Source organism: Lipotes vexillifer, unplaced genomic scaffold, assembly GCF_000442215.2.
Source record: "Lipotes vexillifer unplaced genomic scaffold, Lipotes_vexillifer_v1.1 scaffold1114, whole genome shotgun sequence".
NCBI lineage: Eukaryota > Metazoa > Chordata > Mammalia > Artiodactyla > Lipotidae > Lipotes > Lipotes vexillifer.
The window spans coordinates 3,793,041-3,814,133 of NW_006779031.1; the positions used below are offsets into that span (position 1 = coordinate 3,793,041).

The 21,093-nt window shown below is 41.3% G+C and overlaps 1 protein-coding gene across 1 annotated transcript in view; it reads left to right on the forward strand.

Annotated features, from left to right (window-relative positions):
* Positions 1-21,093, forward strand: part of ARHGEF6 (Rac/Cdc42 guanine nucleotide exchange factor 6) — a 120,459-nt gene that overhangs the window by 89,904 nt on the left and 9,462 nt on the right. The window contains exons 10-16 of the mRNA XM_007452082.1: positions 8,347-8,485; positions 11,222-11,281; positions 13,255-13,401; positions 16,415-16,501; positions 17,311-17,392; positions 18,448-18,593; positions 19,665-19,790. Of these exons, the coding sequence (XP_007452144.1) occupies positions 8,347-8,485; positions 11,222-11,281; positions 13,255-13,401; positions 16,415-16,501; positions 17,311-17,392; positions 18,448-18,593; positions 19,665-19,790 (787 nt within the window). The remainder of the gene's footprint in view (positions 1-8,346; positions 8,486-11,221; positions 11,282-13,254; positions 13,402-16,414; positions 16,502-17,310; positions 17,393-18,447; positions 18,594-19,664; positions 19,791-21,093) is intronic.

Consider the following 21,093-nt stretch of genomic DNA (forward strand, 5'->3'; position numbering starts at 1 on the left):
AGGCAGACTCTCAACCACTGCGCCACCAGGGAAGCCCCCTGGGAGTTTTTAATTGTCAAGCTAGTCCACACTCAGACTCTTGCAGTTCATCACAGTTTCCATTTGAGTGGTCCTACCAGTTACTGGCTCCAGTGGCTTCTCCTCAGGGAAGTTGAGCTCAGTTCTAATTCTTTGTGTTTGCCTGTCTTTCTAGATTTGGGAGTAGTGGTTTTCCCTGTGATCTCAATTCTCAGTGGATCTAAGAAAAGTAATTGATTTTCAGTTTGTTCAGTGTTTTTCTTGTTGCGAGGATGGTAATGATAATTTCTAAGCTCTTTGGATGTCAGAGCTGAAACCCAATGTCCTTTTATGGGTTTTTGAATTATTTTATTTTATTTTACTTTTTAAACCAATTTGTTTAACTTACATTTAGTAAATGTATAGAGTTGTGCAACCATCACCACAATCCAATTTAAGAACATTTCTGTCACAGAAGATCCCTTATGCCCATTCCAGTCAATCCCTGCTCCCACCCCCATGAATTATGTTTTCAGTGTTTGCTTTGAGGCTTTCCAGTTATATATCTTAACTTGTCTGAATCTGCTTCACATTTACAGTAACTTAATTCTAGTGAGATATAAAAATGTTACTCCTAGTATACCTCTATTTCCACTTCCCTTTTTGTGCTACCGTTGTTATACACGTTATGTCTATATGTTATGAACCCAATAATACATTGCCATCGTTATTATTATTATTATTTTAAATTTATTTATTTATTCATTTATTTAATTTTTGGCTGCATTGGGTCTTTGCTGCTGCACGTGGGTTTTCTCTAGCTGCTGAGAGCAGGGGCTACTCTGTTGTGGTGCGCAGGCTTCTCATTGAGGTGGTTTCTCTTGCTGCGGAGCACGGGCTCTAGGCGCGCGGGCTTCAGTTGTTGTGGCTCGCGGGCTCTAGAGCGCAGGCTCAGTAGTTGTGGTGCACGGGCTTAGTTGCTCCGCGGCACGTGGGATCCTCCTGGACCAGGGCTCAAACCCATGTCCCCTGCATTGGCAGGCTGATTCACAACCACTGCACCACCAGGGAAGCCCACCATCGTTATTATTAATATAATTTTCTATTAATGAAACTGAGAGAAGAGAGTGAGGATATATTTATAGCATTTGTTATATTAACATTCTTATTTACTGTTTGTGTGAGGTGATACCTCATTGTAGTTGTGATTTGCATTTCTCTAATAATTAGTGATGTTGAGCATCTTTCCATGTGCCTGTTGGCCATCTGTATGTCTTCTTCGGAGAAGTGTCTACTTAGGTCTTCTGCCCATTTTTGGATTGGGTTGTTTGTTTTTTTGATATTGAGTTGTATGAGCTGTTTGTATATTTTGGAAATTAAGCCCTTGTCAGTCACATTGTTTGCAAATATTTTCTCCCAGTCTGTAGGTTGTCTTTTCATTTTGTTGATGGTTTCCTTTGCTGTGCAAAAGGTTAAAGTTTGATTAGGTCCCATTTGTTTTTTTTTGCTTTTATTTCTATTGCCTTGGGAGACTGACCTAAGGAAACATTAGTACAATTTATGTCAGAGAATGTTTTGCCCATGTTCTCTTCTAGGAGTTTTATGATGTCCTGTCTTACATTTAAGTCTTTTAGCCATTTTGAGTTTATTTTTCTGTAGGGTGTGAGGGAGTGTTCTGACTTCATTGATTTACATGCGGCTGTCCAGCTTAACCAACACCACTTATAGAAGAGACTGCTTTTTCTCCATTGTATATTCTTGCCTCCTTTGTCGAAGATTAATTGACCGTAGGCCTGTGGGTTTATTTCTGGGCTCTTTATTCTAGGGGTAGTTTTTTGAGACCAGTCTTTGAAATTTGCTGGTTCTCTCTACTGACCTAGCTGGCCTCTTGTGTAGCTTGTTGTTCTTAATTAAGAGGACCAGCCTTCTCTCATTTGCTTACCACCAAAATCTTCATTGCTTTCGCAAGAGACCTTTGGCTTGAATTTCCCCACACTGTTTTTCAACTAGAACCAATTCCTTTGAGGAAAGCTCACTGTTCCTATAGTCTGGCTGCCTCTCCCCTGGGCAAAATCTTTGACCCACTACTCTGGGTGCTGGGCAGGGCAGTAGCCTCTGGTCTTCTCTGTTTACCTTTCCCAGAACAGAACCTCTACCCTGCAAGCGAGCTGGGGTGAGGGTAATTTGGTGCCAGTATTTTCAGCCTGCGTCCTCCCTCTCCGTCCAACCTCTCAGCCACACTCACTAGGCATTCAGCATCTTCAACTCAGAGCTGAAGCAGTTGAGATACGCTAGTGAGATACTGTGTCCTTGGGTTGGGAGTTGAGGGCAGAGGGAGCCCTCTCTTGTCCACACTTGCCTGGAGTGGCTTCCAGCAAACTGAGCCGGGAGGAGGGAGGGGGGAGAGAGGGAGAGAGGGAGAGAGCAGGTCATGGCTCAAATACCAAGCTCTCCCTGTTCTTACTGAGTTTTAGAATATTTTCTTGAATAAATGTTTTCTTCATTTACCAGATGTCATTGGAACACTTTCTAGAGACTTTAAATGGTTGTTTTTATAGGTTCCACTAGCTCTGCTTGTTTCCCCGGGGGATGGGTCCAGATAGCATCTCATGCCACCATCCCCTTCATGCCTCTCCTTGATGTCAGCCTAAAAACTTTTTCCCACTTTTATATTGTCTCAGTTTACAGTTCTGCCACTTAGAAGCTGTGTTACCCAGGGTGATTCACTTAATCTTTAAGCCTTAGTTTCCTCACTTGTAAAATGAGGATAAAATCACCTACCTTGCAGGGCTGGTGTGAGGATGCAGTGAAATAATGTATACCAAGTACCCGGCATATAGCACAAGGTACTTGCTGCCACCTCCCATGTCTGCTTTATTCATCTTCTACCAGCTTCTCGTTGTTTTTTAGAAAAGAAATTACGCAATATTTCAAGCATACAAAGAACAGAGATAAAATAAAGTACACCCACGTACCCACCATTCAGCTTAAGAATCAAATTGTAGCTGCAATTGGAGTCCTGTGTATACTTTCCAATATTTCCTGCTCCTCCCTCCCTCCCCCGAGGGAACCTCAGTCCTGAATTTGTTTTTATTATTTCCAGGAATGTTTTCATACTTCACTACTTATCTTCAATAAAGAAAAATATGGTTCAGAGGCATTTTTCCTGTGATGGCTATGTAAACATCCTGTGTGGATAAGGGTAAATTTCTTAATGCCAATGAAAAGAGATCCCATCATGTTAGCTTGCCATTTATATGAGCACGTATTCTTTTTCTTCTGATCTGAGAACAGCAATTCTGGATAAATACCAGAAAGAAAGGGTGTACCTCAGATGGCAGACTTGTAGTGTTTAGAGAATTTTCTGTTGTAATTCTGTGTACTAAAATACTCCTGACTCTGCATTTACCCATGTTAGGAGTTTAAAGTATAAATAACAGTAGAGATTCCTTCAAACATTATGATTTAAAGTTTGTTGCACAGTTAATTGAAAGATTCTCAACTTTGGAGGGAAATGATTATACCCTGTTTGCTTGATTTTGGTTAGTGATTTTTTTAAATTGAACTATAGTTATTTACAATGTTTCAGGTGTACAGCAAAGTGATTGAGTGTACATATATCTATGTATAGATATAGATATATATTCTTTGTCAGATTCTTTTCCATTATAAGTTATTACAAGATATTGAATATAGTTCCCTGTGCTACACAGTAGGTCCTTGTTGTTTATCTATTTTATATATGATTAGTGAATTTTTTGGAGAATTTTATAATATCCCTTGAAATGATGGAAGACTCACTGGAGTCCCATAGAACTGAATTTTTATCTTAGTGGTTTATTTACATGTAAGGAATGAAAATTAAATTAAAATACTTGGGGTTATCCTCAGAGGTGCTTCTAATATAATCTCAGCTATTTTCTAGGCATCTTGTCGTAATTTATGCTGACATACTAGAGGCAAAGCATACTTGAGTGAAATTCTCAGAAAATTCAGATTAAAATCCTGTTTTATATGAAGGTTGCAGCTGAAATAGGGACATTAGTGGATTTCTGCTAAAGCTGTAGATGCTTAGAAGCGGGAACATCTCTGAGTCAGAGCAAAAGCCAGTTAGGTGAACCTCTTCATTTCGGCCGGCAGGCAGCAGTATCATACTAGAAATGCTTGTGACGATTGACAGTGAGACCAGACGCAGCCTGAAAATTGTATGACTGTGTGTTGGTGCCTTGTGAAAAGTGCAGTGATGCATTATCTGAATTTGGAGATATAAGCAGACCCCAATCTTGATATGTTTGTTCCCCATATTTACATATATTTGAATGACTGCCCCAGTCTTTTGTTCGGCCCTGGGTGAGGTCTTTTGGGATTTCCCCTCTCTCTCCCCTTCTGGCTTGCTATTGTGGCTCTTATTTCTTCCTGGGAGAAACTTCACCCTTACAAAAATACCCACTTCTCTCCCGTGCTTCGTTGTGGCATCCATCCTTTTCACAAGGGAGAGGAACCCGGCGGCGTGAAAAGACAGAGCGGGGAGAGGAGGAGAGAGTTAGCACCGAGGCAGATCGGGACCTCACTTCCGGCTCTGTTGCGGCGACTACCACAAACACCACGTGTTCTTTTCCTCTTGTTAGTTTTATTCACTCTCTGTTTACCACTGTTGTCAGCAATGAAGACTTTGAGAAAAACTCAGAGCTGTGTACTTGCTTCCGGGACGAAGCACATAGGAAAAATTCTGAGGCTAGATTCTGTTCTGTCTTTGAGGAACCAGGGAAGGGAGCAAGTGAGACTGACCACAAACAAAAAAATGGTGGGGAAGAAGCAGGCAGCCTAGTCTCTGGGACCGGATTAGTGAAAAAAGGGCTAAGTGAGATCCACCCAACCCAGTGTGAGCGGCATCCCGGGGATTTTCCACTGGCCACGCCCAGCCTCCCAGTTCCTCCTGCCTCACCTCCCCATTCCAGGCCACGGTGATTCCCATGAAAGGCTGGTGGCGAGAGAGTGAGGCGAAAAGAGGGGGAAATCTGGTCCTTTTCTAGCTGCTCTAGTTAGAGTTACCATCGTTCAAAGTGGAAATCTATGCAAAGATTCTACAGAAACACTGTTATATGAGATGGTTAAGCCCTGTAGTGTTATTATAATGTATGACCCTTTTCTTCAGTTTTCCAGCCCAACCTAGAATATACCAGAGCCCCATCCACCATGCATTCTATAAGGGTATGTTGAGTTTCAAACAACAGTCATACATTGAAAACTGCTGCATTTGAAAGACAGATTGTGTTTTGGTATACTGACATATATTTGCATGTTATATTTGTGTATGATATTAATTTGTGCATTAAATTTATTTGGCTAAGTAAAATGTGTCTTTGAGGATCTATTTATCATAATGGGCAGTGGCTTTATAAGGCAGTTTTGTTCTTTTGTTGCACTAGTCTAATGTTACTTTTTCCCTAATAGCCAGTGTTTTATTCTGAGATAGTGATCTCACGTTATATTGAAAAAAAATTTTTAATTCTTTTGTAATATTTAACAAGCCTAGAAGTTAGAATGCTGCATGGAAAGTAACAAAGTACACGTTAGCATTTGCTTTTAATTGTTGTAACCCTTGTATCAATTAGAGTAGAACGTTGAGGATGCAGGTAGTTATTTACTCATGGAAAGGAAAAAATAAGACTTGTTTACCAAATTGAAAAGAAATTAGGAAAGTGATTTTCTCAAAATTACATACTCAAATGCACTCTCCAACTTCGAGTTATTTTCCTAATTATATTTTATATGTGATGATCATTTTTTAGTCTAAGCCAAATCTGACCCACAGGCAGGTTAACCTGTGTTTCCCTAGTCGCTTGCATTAAGCACTATTTCTTTTTTAAAAACTTTTATTGAAATCTACTTGATTTACAATGTTGTGTTAGTTTCAGGTATACAGCAAAGTAATTCAGTTATACATATATATATTCTTTTTCATATTCTTTTCCATTATGATTTATTACAGGATATTGAATATAGTTCCCTGTGCTCTATAGTTGGACCTTGTTGTTTATCTATTTTATATATAGTAGTGTGTATCTGTTAATCCCAAACTCTTAACTTATCCCTTCCCCACCCCCTTTCCCCTTTAGTAACCATAAGTTTGTTTTCTATGTCTGTGAGTCTGTTTCTGTTTTGTAAATAAGTTCATTTCTATCATATTTCAGATTCCACATATAAGTGAGATCATATGATATTTGGCTTTCTCTGTCTGACTTACTTCACTTAGTATGATAACCTCTAGGTCCAAAACACTGTTTCTTCTAGAAGTTCTCCCTGCATTATTCAAGTCAGCTCAGCTCCCCCCCTCCTTTTTTTCATGGTTTAGACCTCAGAGATGGTCCATGCCACTGCTGTGTTCCACATCAAGCATCAGACAGTAGTGATTTCCAACAGACCTGGGTATGAACCTTAACGTAGCTATTTACTTGCTTTCACTCACCCTGAGTCTCATGTTTCTCGTCTGTAAAATGAAGATAACACCTGTGTTGAAATGTTTTTGTGAATATTAAACAAGAACAAATGCACGCAGAGATCTTAGCATGAAAGATTTTAGTCTTATAAACGCCAATATTTAAGGTTCACAATTTTAGTAGGAAGTAGGTTTTATCTCTGCTTTACAAATGAGTCAGCTGAGGTTGGTAACTGATCAGGGTCACTGAATCTGTTTTATGATTTCAAGTCCAGGGCACTTCCCTCCCCTTGGCTGCTTCTGGAGCAAGACTGCAAAAACTGATAAAACAGGTAGGCTTGATGGTCAGATGTGACCACTCAGATGAGATCTAGCTTCCGTGACATCCCTGTGATTCTGCGTGACTCAAGGTTGCTGTGTAACAGCTGAAACGATGTCTTTTTCTCTCCTGCTCGCAAAAGCCAAGCAGAGGGAGAGTATCTATAATCAGGGGTAACCTGCAACCCACCACACCCCCAAACCCCCTAGTAGGTTATCACTGATAAGCAAGTTTCTTTGAACACAACACAACTTTTTGCAACATGGCACAGTTGGGAACCGCTGTCGAAGATGTGTTCTAGGAGAATAAATAGATCATTTGGTAGTAGAGGGTTCCTCTTGGAGAGGGATGAGAAGATTGGTGGGGCCAGTGGGAATCCAAAAAGTTAAGACTTGATCTTGCAGGCAACTGGAGATTCCTGAGTAGGAAACCAACAGGAGTTAAGTGGTGGTTTGCAGGGTGCTTCACAAGCCAGAAAGCCTGGAAGCTGGGGGGTCCATTGGACTATTGCAGTGAACTAGACCGGAGAGATGAAGGCCTGAGCTGAGTCAGTGGCAGTGGGAATGGAAAGGAATAAACAGGCACAAGAAGGCTTGTGACGGATTAGATATGCGTGGGTGAGCAAGGAGGGAGAGGGGTCAAGAGATAAGGCAGGTTTCCTTCTTTAATTCTATGTTGCAGAGATATAAACTAAAATGATCTTGCAGCCCCAGGACTCAGTATCCTATTGGTGGAAAGGAGACAGTCCAGAGGGTGCTGAAGGGCAGAGAAAACCCAGGCTTAGATTTAGACATTTGCACAACCTGGTTCCTAAGATATTAATACAGTCTTTTTTTTTTTTTTTTTTGGCCACACCTCGAGGCTTGTGAGATCTTAGTTCCCCTACCAGGGATTGAACTTGGGCCCACGGCAGTGAGAGTGCAGAGTCCCAACCACTGGGCCGACCGCCAGGGAATTCCCTACAGTCTTTTCTTTTATTTTAAAGCCGAGTTATTTGGGTAGGCTGCTGCACTGTTTTCAGATCCTAGGCTAAGTGATTAGTCATGCAAACATGCTGCTATCTGAATTTAGGACTTGATTCTGGCACATTACAAGTGGGTGTCCCAGTGATAGGGAGCAGCCGGTGATAGGGAGCACTTGGTGAGTTACTCCCCTTGGCATCTCATCAGCCAATAACTAGAATGTTTGCAGTGACTAAGAAAAGATTTTTTCAAACCTGACGTTGAGGTCATGTGATAGATTGTATGCCTCATGCCTCTGGGTGCAGGCTTCTTAAGGGCAGAGGTTTTGGTTTTCTTCACGGCTGTATTCCCAACAGAGAACAGAGCCTGTCACTTAGTAGATGCTCAATAAATAATTGTTGGATGAGAAAATAAAGCCAGGGATCATAAGTGCCTGGTTCACCGCTGTAGCCCAGTGCTGTGCGCCATGCTGATTGAATTGAGTGGAAGTGCGTTGGACAGCATTTGTGCTGGTGATCCAAAATTTATTTGGTTTTCTATGCTGTGAAATACAGGAAAATCATGTTCAGTTGGTAACTCTTTACCTGGAATATTAAGCAGTAACAAAACTATATTCGTTCTTTTGCCAGTGATGATCTGGAACGATTTATGGAAAATCAAGGTGCATCTAGCCCAGGCATCCTCATTTTAACAACAAGTCTCAGCAAACCTTTCATGCGACTGGAAAAGTATGTTACTCTCTTGCAAGAGTTGGAACGGCATATGGAGGTAAGGGAAGGCGAGCTATTTTAAGCTCCTGTACAAAGGATGAGCCTCTGCTCTGGAGGAAGCAGCCAGTACCGCCTCCAAACTAGCCTTACTGAGGAGTTCAGAAAAAACCTGGGTTTCAAAATTTACTTGATCCAGTCTTCCCTCTTCCCGGGCTTTTAGTTTTCCTCTTTAGGCAGCAAAATAAGAATGGGACATTCTTTTTTTTTTTCCCCTCTGAAGATTTTTTTTTACTTATTTTTACTTATTTTTTCCAGCTTTATTGAGGTATGATTGGCCAATAAAAATTGTATAGATTTAGGTTGTACAACGTGATTTTTTAAAGGTGTACAATGTGATGATTTAATGTACACATACATTGTAAAATCCTGACCACAATCACGTTAATTAACACATCCATCACCTCACATACCTACCTTTTTTTTTTTTTTAGTGAGAACCTTCAAGATCTTTTCTTTCCTTTTCTTTTTTTTAAGCAACTTTGAAGTATACAATACAGTATTATCAACTACAGTCACCATGCTGTACATTAGATCCCCAGGACTTATTCATCTAATAACTGAAAGATACCCATACTTTACTATTAAATATTCACGATCATTCTCCCTCCCCTCTCTTCTCCCAGCCCCGGTCCTGTTGCTTCCTCAAGTCTCTGCTCAATGGTTGACTAAGGTTTGCTTCTGCCCTCTCATCTGTAGATGGTGGTTCTACAGAGAAATCTTCCACCAAGAAACCTTCTGTTGCTCTGATATATGAACCAGCTTTCTTGTGGGAGCTAAACAAAGCAAACCAGCATCAGAAAATGTACAGAACATTTTTCGTTATAGACAGGAGTGTTTATCCCTAGAGCACTGTGGTCATTCAGCTTTATGACTCTGGATTACAATGGAAGATTCTGGTATTTCTTTAAAGATGAATAAATGGGTCCACTCTCAGTTTCTCTGTTTACGCAGCCATACATCTCCATCAAAGCCCCCTCACATTTTTTGTTTAAAAATGCACAGTTTGCCTGCCACAGCTGTAGCATAGCTATCACCTTCTCTAAATATTCAGATTTGCAATGAGGCCTGAGGATTGGATATTTTTGCCTCAAGAGCCCAAATCCTCTTTATTAAAAGCCAATCAGCAGGGGTAGCTTCTTGAGCCGCTCTTGTGTGATGGAGCATATGGGGGATGGGGATGGGTGAGGAGGGCCCGAGGGGTGAAGCTGCATATACCCTACTTGTTCTTCCTGTGTCTGGGGAAAGGTTTTGAGGTTTGAAAGGGTTTGATTATCTTTAAAGAGAAAGGTTGCACGCTGCCCGTCTTGTCAGCGTTTGTAAGGATTGAAAGCGTGTACTCTGAGGGAAAGCACGTTCTCAGGCTCTTTGGCCTGCCGGAATGAAATTTCACTTAGGGCCCAGGAAGGTGTTGACCTCTGGATGGCTTTCCAAAAGCTAAACCTGTTCACTGAACCGTTTGAGGTTTGCCCCTCCTTGTTTATCACAAAAATCCAGAAACGCGTGGCTCCAGTTTCTGGAACTGCTCAGTGCTGAAGTGCAAATAGACACTTCATTTGAGGAAATGAAATCCCAGGTGCTCCCACTGCCTGCATCCTCTGTCTTGGCCCTTCTTGTCTCAGAGCCTGTTTCCTCTCCTCCGCGTGCTGGTGGTCACCCGCCTTTGGCTGCCTTTCGTTTCCCACCATCAGATAATACGTATCCTGAGTACAGGTTCACCATCTGGTGAGACACTTTATCCAGCTTTCTGATCATTGAGTATGGCTGCTGGCTCATGGCAGAGTAGAACTTGAACTTCTCAATGATCAGCCGATTTGCAGAAGGGTACATTTATAAAGGAGTACAACCTTTCTTTTCATAAGCAGTGCTGCTCTTGGCTTGGGTCAGACCCTTAGTCTACTCAGCTCTGTATTTTATCACCCAAAGTTGATTGAACAGCAGATTTTGTCTTCCGTTTACTGCAGCTGAATTCCAGAGGTTAGCTGGACATCTCCTGCAAGGAGCCCTACTTTCCATTCATAAACAGTTATGCAGATGTGGATCCCTCAAAGCCATTTTTGAACCTTTCCACTTTTCAGGGTTGTGAGTGAGTACCATGGAATTGCAGACCAAAGATAATCAGCTTGCTTAAGAAGAAGCACATGGTATGAGACCTGGAATTTTTTCCCGTCTGCCATGTTGAGTCTGCTGGAAGAAGATGGAGGCGGTGTAGGAAATGAGATTGGAATGATTTCTCTCTGACCACCACCCTGTTTCTACAATTCCCTACCTCTTGTCATTTACAAACAACATGACCTAATGATGGCCCCCCCCACATAATTATTATTTATTATCCACGGTATAACAGCAAAAAGGCAAATGGGAACTCTTACCTCGATAACTGTACCTAGTATGTTGTTACCAAATATGTAATGTGTTCCCAGCCATCTTAATTTCTTCATCACCTAATCATTAGAGGTGCTGAGATTCCAAATGCTCAAATGCTGTTTTATTTTTTAATCTTCAAGTTAGCATACGGTAAAAATGACTTTTTTCTTTTGGGGTACAGGTCTATGACTTTTAACATGTGTATAGATTCGAGTTACCACCACTACTGTCTCGATAAAGAACAATTCCATCATCCCTCAAAATGTCTTCTTTGGATCTCTTTACAGCCACACCCTCCTCCCACCCCTCGCCCCTGCAATCACTGCTCTGTTCTCCTTTAATATTGTTTTAAAATGTATTCCTTTAATAGGATACGCATCCAGATCACCAGGATATTCTGAAAGCAATCATAGCATTCAAAACTCTCATGGTAGGTGATGCTCTAAAATTATAATTCTCCATTTTGTATGCTTTGTTCCTAAAAGAGTGACTTGTGTGTAATGTTTCTTTCCTTCTGCAAAGGTCTCTAGAGTGGAAACAATAAGCTCTAGTGACCGTATCGCAGTGATTGTTTCATTTAATGTTGTCTTCCAAACATCATGCTTACCTGTGAAAGGTTGCCAGGCTGAGGGTGTAAAGCACTCACATTTGAAGTCTCTGCCACATTAAGCATGGCTGTGTAGGTGGGGGGTTTCCTTGTGTCTCTTTGTCTTTACCCCCGTGTTACTCACCTTATGTCTGTGCAACTCGTCCTTCACTGATCGGCATCAATACCGGATTCATCTACTTATGCCGAAAGGTGTGAGTCTATTCTTTGCATATGAAAAAGAAATCCTTCATCAAATCTAAAAGGAAAAAGAAACCCGACTAAAAGACAATTGCTGTATATAGAGTGCTATCAAAGTTACCTTTTATCTTGAATCTCGAGCACAATGGCTTAATGTTCTCTTGAACCCACTGATGTAAAACTGCTTGGTGGCATTTTAGGAGGAAAGAAAAGGTTATTTGGGGTGATTGATTAAGTTGAGCTTAATTTTAGACATTTCTGTAGTACTCCAAGTGATGGGGATCAACGTTTAGTTATTGTCTTGCTGTAAGGTTGTGATGCAACATTCACCATCACCTCGTTTTTATTGCTGTCGAAAGATCTGTACCTGATGTGTCCACAGTTAAACAGCAAGTTGAGGACCAGCGTGTAAGGTATCAGGTTAAAATTGCTGTTGTAGGTAAAAAATGGTGGAATATTGCCAGTTTGACATGGTTCAACCTAATGGAACAGCCCACTGAAACCCATGGCATTTATAATTATTTGTATCCCTTCTCTTTTTTCCTATGTAAATTGAATATAAAATGTCTCATTCGAAAAATGATATTTCATTCTAATCATTTTACATGTTGTAAAACTTGCTTTGATGGTTATAGTATACTTATTCCCATTCTAGGCCTCAAAAATATGTGTACAATGAATTTATTTCCTCAAGTTTCCATTTACCTGAAAGGGGCAGCAGAGACTTTATAGAAAACGTGCCCCAAAACACTATGATAAGTCATTTGGAAACAGGAACATAACTAACCATATGCTTATTTTCATATTCGATTTGGAGTGAATACTGTTAAATTATTTTAAGATAACTTCACATTTTCTGAAGCAGTGAGATATATATGTATATAGTATATACTCTATACAAATACATAGTAGTCATACCCCACGTGTTATTTCTTGGCTTGTTTTTTCAGTTTGTATTTGTGAAATTCAGTTGTATCTCTTTTTCCAATCCTTTTAGGGATAAAAATTAACTTAGTACTTTTTCATAGCAATCTACTACTGGTCCCAAAACAAAGTATAGGGCAGTGCATATGTTTCATTATAAGATCAGTTTGATTCACTGTGGCAGAAGGAGTTTAATTTTCTCTTTTTCGATAACTCTTGTAGTCATTTTGTAAAGTAAGATGTCACTTGGTTGGAAACTGAGTTAGAAAAATAAAACTGCTTTGTAACAAAGCACGATTTATGCAAAGGTAGACAAGATGGAGAAGAGCTGGAGCGAGCAGGGACACCAAGCAGCAGATCTGAACCTACTGGTCCTGTTTGATGTGATTCTGCTACTTGTCTTCCCTTACTCCTTGTGGGGAGGGAGAGGCAACCCCCTTCTACCACTTTCTCTTGATGTTTTGCAAAATGAGAAGTGGCTCTTCCTTACAAAATGTTTAGGGGCTGAAGGCTAGAGATTTAAGGTAGTGGATCTTTCCATCTGTCCGAAATGGACCTGGTGATGGGACTCGTGGTGAGGAATAGGGACTCAGCGGAAATCTGATAGTCAAGAGCCGCTTCTTACTTTAGCCTTGTTTTAGGTCTGTTTCAGAAGAATTCCTATTTCAGTACGTTCTGCTTTGGTTCTGTAGGGGCAGTGCCAAGATCTCAGAAAGAGAAAACAGCTGGAGTTGCAGATACTTTCGGAACCTGTTCAGGCATGGGAAGGGGAAGATATTAAAACCTTGGGAAATGTAATCTTTATGTCGCAAGTAATGGTGCAGTATGGAACATGTGAGGTAAGAGGTTTCAAATCTCAACACCCTTTCTTCCGTCTTTTATATATTTCTTCCTTTATTTCTTCTCCCATCAAGGTCAAATGCTCAAACTTTTCGCATCAGAAACTGAGCACCTGTTCCTTGCCCAGCCCTCTGCTTGGTGCTGTGGGAGCCGTTAAGAGAAAGGAACAGCCATGATCTCTGCCTTCAAAGAACTCATTAGAGACAGATTAAAAGCCAAGCTGCAACTAGAAAACAAACCAAAATAGTCAATGCCAGATCATGCCATCCCTACAATAGATTCCACAGAAGTTCAGAGAAGGGAGAGACCAAGAAAAGACTGTATGCAGATAGGACTTGAGGAGGGGGCCGTGAAGAGAGAGGGGGAAGATTTTGTAAGGGAGAGGTCATTCTTATCTCAGAAGAGAGCAGGGATGTGGCCTTTTTTCTTCAGCGCACTGAGCCAACCAGTTTATTAGGAGCAGAGGAAGCATCCTGGGCAGAGTGAAAGAGCGAATTCATTGGGTTCGAGAGAGGCAGGTTGTGAAGAACCTCGGATGTCAGGCAAGGATAGTTCAGCTGGACGCAGCAGGAAACCATGCGAGGCCTGAGTAGTAGAGAAACAGGGGCGAAACGAAAGGGGTGTTTCTGACAAGCTGGCAGCTGAATATGTCAGCTAACCTGGAGGGGATGGGGCTAGAGACAGGCCATCTGGGTTGGAAAGTGGTAAGTAACCCCCAGGAAGGTGGTGGCAGAGAGAATGAAACTTAAGGGGCAAATATGAGACCTGTTTAGAAGGGAAAGCCTATAGGAAGTGGTGAGCCAGAGGCTAGAGGAAATGACGGATGTCATTTCAGACCTGGTCACTTTCAAGCGATGGTGGGTATCCAGGAGGAGATGACTTGTAGGCAGCTGTTGAAACGGTATAGAAATGTGGGTAGGAGGTCAGAGTTGGAGGCAGAGGTTTACGTGCCCCTGACAGATGTGCCTTCTTGGGAAGTAAATATCCAGAGAGATGCACGGAAGCTGAAGATGGATTATGTCTTTTAGGAAGGGAGCGGGGTAGGGGAAGAAGGTTGATTACATCACCTGGTGTGATTTATGGGGTATTACAATCGTCTTCTCCCTCCCCAGACATCTTCCTCTACTCCCTGACAGGTCTCTGTCAGAGATTCATTACTGTGGTTACCAAAGGGGAAAGCGGGGAGGGATAAATTAGGAGTTTGGGGTTAACAGATTCAAACTACTATACATAGAATAGATAAACAACAAGAACCTACTATATAGCACAGGGAACTATATTCAATATCTTGTAATAACCTAAAATGAGAAGAATCTGAAAAAGAATATGTATCTGAATCACTTTGATGTACACTTGCAACATTGTAAATCAACTATACTTCAATTAAGAAATTGGAAAAAAAAAAAGCAATCTCATTCAAAATGCAGATACCCTGTGGAAGGTTAATGCAGTGACTCTAACAGTCTTTCATACCTTTGGGATAAACCTCTTGGGTAAAGCAAGGATGAATCAGTGCTGGAAAAAAGAAGACGAAGCAGGGACTCCCTGGCTGTCCAGTGGTTAAGACTACACGCTTTCAGTGCAGGAGGCTGGGGTTCGATCCCTGGTCGGGGAACTAAGATCTTGCATGCTGCACGGTGAGGCCAAAAGATTAAAAAAAGAAAAAAAGACGAAGCCAAAGAGAGAGGAGAATCAGGGGAGTGTGGTGTGTCGTGGAAATTCTAGGAGGAGCATTTGAAAATGGTCAGCTTGCTGAGTGCTGCAGAAGGGTCAGAGGTCAAAGAGTATGGAGACCGGGAAGAAGCCATTGGATTTCTCTAGAAGGCAGTGATTGAAGACTTTGAGAGAGCAGCAGGGGTGCAGTTAGAGAGGGATCAATGGTGAGAAAATGAAGGCAGCAAGTAATTTGGCAATAAAATGTCAAGAAATAGGGCGTTATGTCTAAGGAGCCACAGGGGCAAGTGAAAGCTTATGAAATGGACAGGAGATGTACATATGCTAAAGGCAGCAGAAACAGCCAGTTAGACAGGAGAGGCAGCTGGAAGCAAGAGCAGGAGATGAGACCAAGCAAGAGAAAGATGTGAGAGAATGCAGAACACTTGTTAGAAAAATTAGCCTTGAAAGGTTGCTCTTCTCAGGTGGGAGAAAGGAGACGGTGCCAGGCATGAGGATAATTGTAGCTAAGATGGCCGGATGCACGAGCCCAGTGCAATCTTTGGCATCTACTCACTGCATATCTGTTTAAGGGGTTCAGAGAAGCCTTCGTGTGTAAAATTTCCTTTAGTGCCGTTTTAAAAAGTGTTTCCTTCTTTGTTTTATATGGGTATAATAATTATTGTGTAGTTATTGATTAACGGTAATTTTAGGAAGAGTTTACCATACATGTTAGGGCATAATAAATTTCCTATCACCTGAAAACCCCTTTATTTGGCCACTTTTCAAAGTAAAATCATTTTCGCTTTGAGAACATTGAGACTTACTTTGTGCTCTGGTTGCAACTTGGGCAGGAAGGCGTTAACTGTGTGACTTTTCAGGCTTCCATGCTTGGGAAACAAGCATGGTTGTTTGTATTTAACTCTTATGTATAGGAAGGACACAGATAAACTGGGGGCCTATATCCATTTTCAAAGTAAAACGAAATGCGTTTTATACTTTTAAGTTGGGTATCCTTTTTTAAAAAAAAAATCACTGTGGGGGCTTCCCTGGTGGCGCAGTGGTTGGGAGTCCGCCTGCCGATGCAGGGGACGCGGGTTCGTGCCCCGGTCCGGGAGGATCCCGCATGCCGCGGAGCGGCTGGGCCCATGAGCCATGGCCGCTAAGCCTGCGCGTCCGGAGCCTGTGCACCGCAGCGGGAGAGGCCGCAGCGGTGAGAGGCCTATGTACTGAAAACAAAAAATCACTGTGTTTCATTGCCTTATATAAGATCTATGTTACAAAAATGATTCCAGAAATTCTTAATTAGCACAATGTGCAATTTATATTTTTCATTTAATCTTTTTCCTTCCACTTCAGGAAAAAGAGGAGCGGTACCTCATGTTATTTTCAAGTGTCTTGATAATGTTATCTGCAAGTCCTCGGATGAGTGGCTTTATCTATCAGGTTAGTAGATTTCATATAAAGCAAATAGCAAGACCCGTAATGAAAACAGGTTTCCATCCAGATGCAATATTTCCACTCCGGCATTAAAAGCTCCAGCCAGAAAAGACAGAATGTTCTGTCTGACCCTTCATGTAATTAAACAGTTTATAAGAGCAGATGTTCCTTCTCTCAGAGGCGTATGTGTTAGCATAATGAGTTTATCCTGAATGTCCACTGCTCTGGTTATAAGCTAGGTTATGAATGTGTAAATAGAAATTGAAGTCTGCAACTAGATGAAATAGCAACAGAATTTTCCAGGCCCATATCATATCACTATTGCTGAGAAAATATAAAGTTGAGACTTGCCCCTATGGTTGTCTTATTACAGTCACATCACGTGACTCAAGTTTCTGAGATAGAAGTCATTCCGCTCCTTAGGAAATTCAACTTCCTTTAGTCTGCTCCCAAAACACGGAGTATTATAAGTTACTGTTGCCTATATCCTATCTTGGCCTAGCAATTACTAATTTTCATGAAATTCGAGTTTCTACTTTGTTTTCTGATTATCAGGAAAATGTGTTAGAAAAGTAAACTGTGATTAAATCCTGACCTTATGGTTTAGGGTGTGTTAGCAAAACACAACCCCCATTTTCCCCTTGCTTTCTTGTCTGATTAAAATTTAAAGTGGGGAAACATATTATCTATTGACAGACCAAAGAAATATGTCTCTCCATAATTCACCAGTGATTCCTAAGAGGGTCAGAAAATCTAACAAATAAGCAGAGACATGTATAACCACAGAATTAATGGGGATGTTCTTTTTCTGGTAGGGAAAAATACCAATAGCAGGAAGGGTGGTGACTAGATTAGATGAAATTGAAGGGAATGACTACACATTTGAAATCAGGAATGGTGGTGACTAGATTAGATGAAATTGAAGGGAATGACTACACATTTGAAATCACTGGTAGGTAATTTTCTCTTCTTCATGTAGCTACTTCAAATTCTTTTTGAAATGCAGTGGGGTTTAAATAAATAAGTGCTATTATTTTCTGTTATATAATCCATGAGCAAGTTTTACATGGGCATGGCAAAGCATGTTCCATTTCCTGGGTTAATTAGGCTACAGCGATAGCAGGGGAACCTCCTGGTCATTCAAAAGCCTCGGCTTTGCCCTTAGTTTCAATCTTCTCTTGTATAAGAGCTACTTGTTAGAGCTAAGAAATAACAAAATGGACCGATGTAAATGTAATTTTCTCTCCCTTCTGTCGTCTGTTCCCTGGTGGCAGAGGAGCCATTTTATCACCAGCCTATGAATTAGCAAGATTCGGGCGTGTTTTTAAAAAGTGCTGAAAAGCCATGAAACTTTCTTCACAAATTGAGCAAAATGCCACACCTCCATAATGCTCCGTGACATTTTGGCCTCTTGTCCCTTTGGCCAAACCTGTTTGATATCCACCTGATGGTTGCACTTTTTTGCACTGACACGACACGATGGCTAACACTGGGATGCTGGCCGCAGGCTTTACCCACTTCTTTCCCAATAGGGAGCCCAAGATTTGGTGTTGGCCCAGAGATTGGAAGCAGTCTTAGTTGGCTCTTGCTTCATCTTTGATATTGGTTAAAGCAATACAGTATTCTCATTTTAGACTATGAACTGGATGGACCCTGTGCTTACATTTTTGGATTGTGAGTTTGTTTAGCGTGAAGTTTTCTACTACTCCCAAGATTCTGTAAGCGGTAGAAATCCAGGATGGTTATATAAATCAGATATGAGCACTTATGTCTTTATTATCAGAGCTTATCTGTTCCTGATAGAGAAGTTTCAACAGGGTTAGCTCATAGGTATGAAAACGCCTGAAAATAGACACCCAAGTCCTAGCTGCAATGAAGTGTGTTTATGAATGAGGCAAGCTCAAGCTCCTCCTTGCCTTTTGTTTCCAAATGCTCCTAATCGGGTGATGCAGGTAACATAGTAGAGAGAATTGTGGTCCACTGCGGCAACAACCAGGACTTCCAGGATTGGCTGGAGCATCTGTACAGGCTGATCAGAGGACCCGCCTCTTGCAGTTCCTTATCCAAAACATCATCGTCATCTTGTAGTGCTCATTCCGTAAGTAGTCCGTCTGTCCTGTCCAGGGATTATTGAGTCTCTTGTCAAATCTTGCCTGCTGAGGACTTACAAGAAGTGGTGAGCATGCCCTTAACCTTTGGATACTCTGTATTTGTAGGGTTTGAAGTACAGTCAAACCTCACTAATTCTGGTTTCTTGTTATGGAGGGAGACCCATCCCAATGAACAGAGTTTGACTTAGAGGTGTGCAGCTTTGTTTGACAGTATTAAGGTACTCCAACTAACTGCTAGCAAAGTTTTTCTAGCCAGAAGTCCTGCTAAGATGTTTTAATGGTAAACAGCATTTATTTTAATCAGCAACCATTACGTTCGTGTTAATAATGTGCTAAGTCAAAGGAAATAGTTTACCTTCGTAAGTACTTGAACATCTCCATGCAATCTCATTTATGCATCACATTCCCTCAGTAACCTTTAAGGGTGAACTTTGAGCGTTGTCTCCTTCCATTTTATTATAAATTTAGAGTTCACGGAATTTGAATTGATGAGATTTTACTGTACTTGCCGAGTGAGATTGAAGATGTGCTGTGTTGTCTGTTAACACTCAAACCTGTGATGCCCAAATTCCAGTTTTGAGCACAGTGTGTGGTGGAAAGAACAAGGGCTTTTTGGCATCAGATCTGGGTTCAAATCTTGGCTTTGCCAATTGCTGGCTGGTTACTTCACTTTGCTAAAGTTTGTCTTAAGTTCTTCTCAGGAAATAACCTATTTAAGTGCCTAATTGAGTGCCACACACATGACCAAACTCATTAAATGTTGACTGTTACTCCACTTTCCTCCCTTAGAGGGGAGAAAACACCTGACTTGAATGAAATTCCAGGACAGAGGGAGGGCAGGATCATGGGATGTGGAGTGAGTTTTGTGCTGTTCCTTAGAGACCCCAGAGTCTTGACTGGAAAACGCCAGCTCTCCAACTGGAGACTTGTTTTCCCATCTTTTCCTTTCCGGGGCTGCCTTTGCGGATGCAACGAAGCTATTGCTGTTCTCTCAGTGTGTGGCCCAGGGGTCGGATTCAGATGGCAGATTGCCAACATCTCATCAGACATTCTCCCAGTCTTTTAGCTCTACTGGACAGCCCCGAGGACCCTTGGAGCCTCCTCAAATTATAAAACCGTGGAGCTTAAGTTGTCTGCGACCTGCGCCTCCACTTAGACCATCAGCAGCGCTAGGTTATAAAGAGGTAATTTTGCTACATATGGTATAAAATGCTTCAGACAAGCTGGTTTCGTAGCTTATTACAAAGAGTTCTGTGGGCATGTGCTAGAATTGATGATAGGTGATACATGTCAGTCAATCTCGAATTGGTAGACTCAGTGATTTTTTTAAAATTAATTTTCCATTTCCGCATTGTCCATCTACACATATTTCTTGAATATCCACAAGGTTTCTGTGCACTGCCTGAGTTTCCCTGGTCTCCCCCTGGAGTGCCTCTGGCTTGCTTTATGATTATATGATAATTCTATAAATAGGTCATGATGTACACACATCTCAAACAAATGCCACTTCATTAGCATTGAATTGCTAACCAAGCAGTCCCAATTCTGCATTTGGAATCATTTTGATCTCTTAAACCAAATCAGTAAAAGTCTTAGGGGACCAAGCCATGGGTTTGAACTATGAAAGTCTGAATTATTTGCTGCAGTGGAAAGAGAAAAAGAATTTAATGAAAGGAGTGTCTTTTAAGAAGAGGCTTTTAAGCGACAACCCTAGAGGACATCTGATATTTGGGTAGAATGTGGATTTCAAGGTTGTTTTTTTTTTTTTTTTTTTTTGTCTAGAAGTGGCAGTCAGGAAATGTCAGTCACTATCTTCCATAACTGTGCGGAGCATTACCTTTTCCATCCAAACGGTGTTTTTTTTTTTTTTTTCCCCTAACAAGTTTCTCATCATTTCAGCTTTCGGAAAAGATCCTCATTTATTAGTAACTATTCTTTAAATAGGTCTTACCGAGTGAAGATTTAAGTCTGTGACAATTATGAGACGCGTGTTAGAATTATGGTGCAAAGGCAGCATATATTTTTGTGTCAAATGTGTGTTTTGATGAGTGACGCAGACTTAGCTCAGTTTTGAGTTTTTGATTTAAAACACCATGCTTCACTTAATTGTTTTACTTAATTGTTGCCTCCAGTTCTTAGTGCAGTAAAAGTAGGACAATATTTGGATATGAGAGGATTTTTTGATCCTTTCAACCTGACGTGATAGGAGAAATAATCCTTGAGCCGAATCTTTATTATGTACCTCTATTCAGAATTTGGCCAGGAAACAGCCCCACGGGTTGGCTTTGGAAATTGACCGGTGATTCCTGCAGTCATCCAATTTTCTCCTCTGATTACCTAAACCAGGAGTGCCACTTCACAGTTACCTAAGTCCCCTTTTATTTATTTATTTATTTATTTTTTTGCGGTACGCGGGCCTCTCACTGTTGTGGCCTCTCCCGTTGCGGAGCACAGGCTCCGGACGCGCAGGCTCAGCGGCCATGGCTC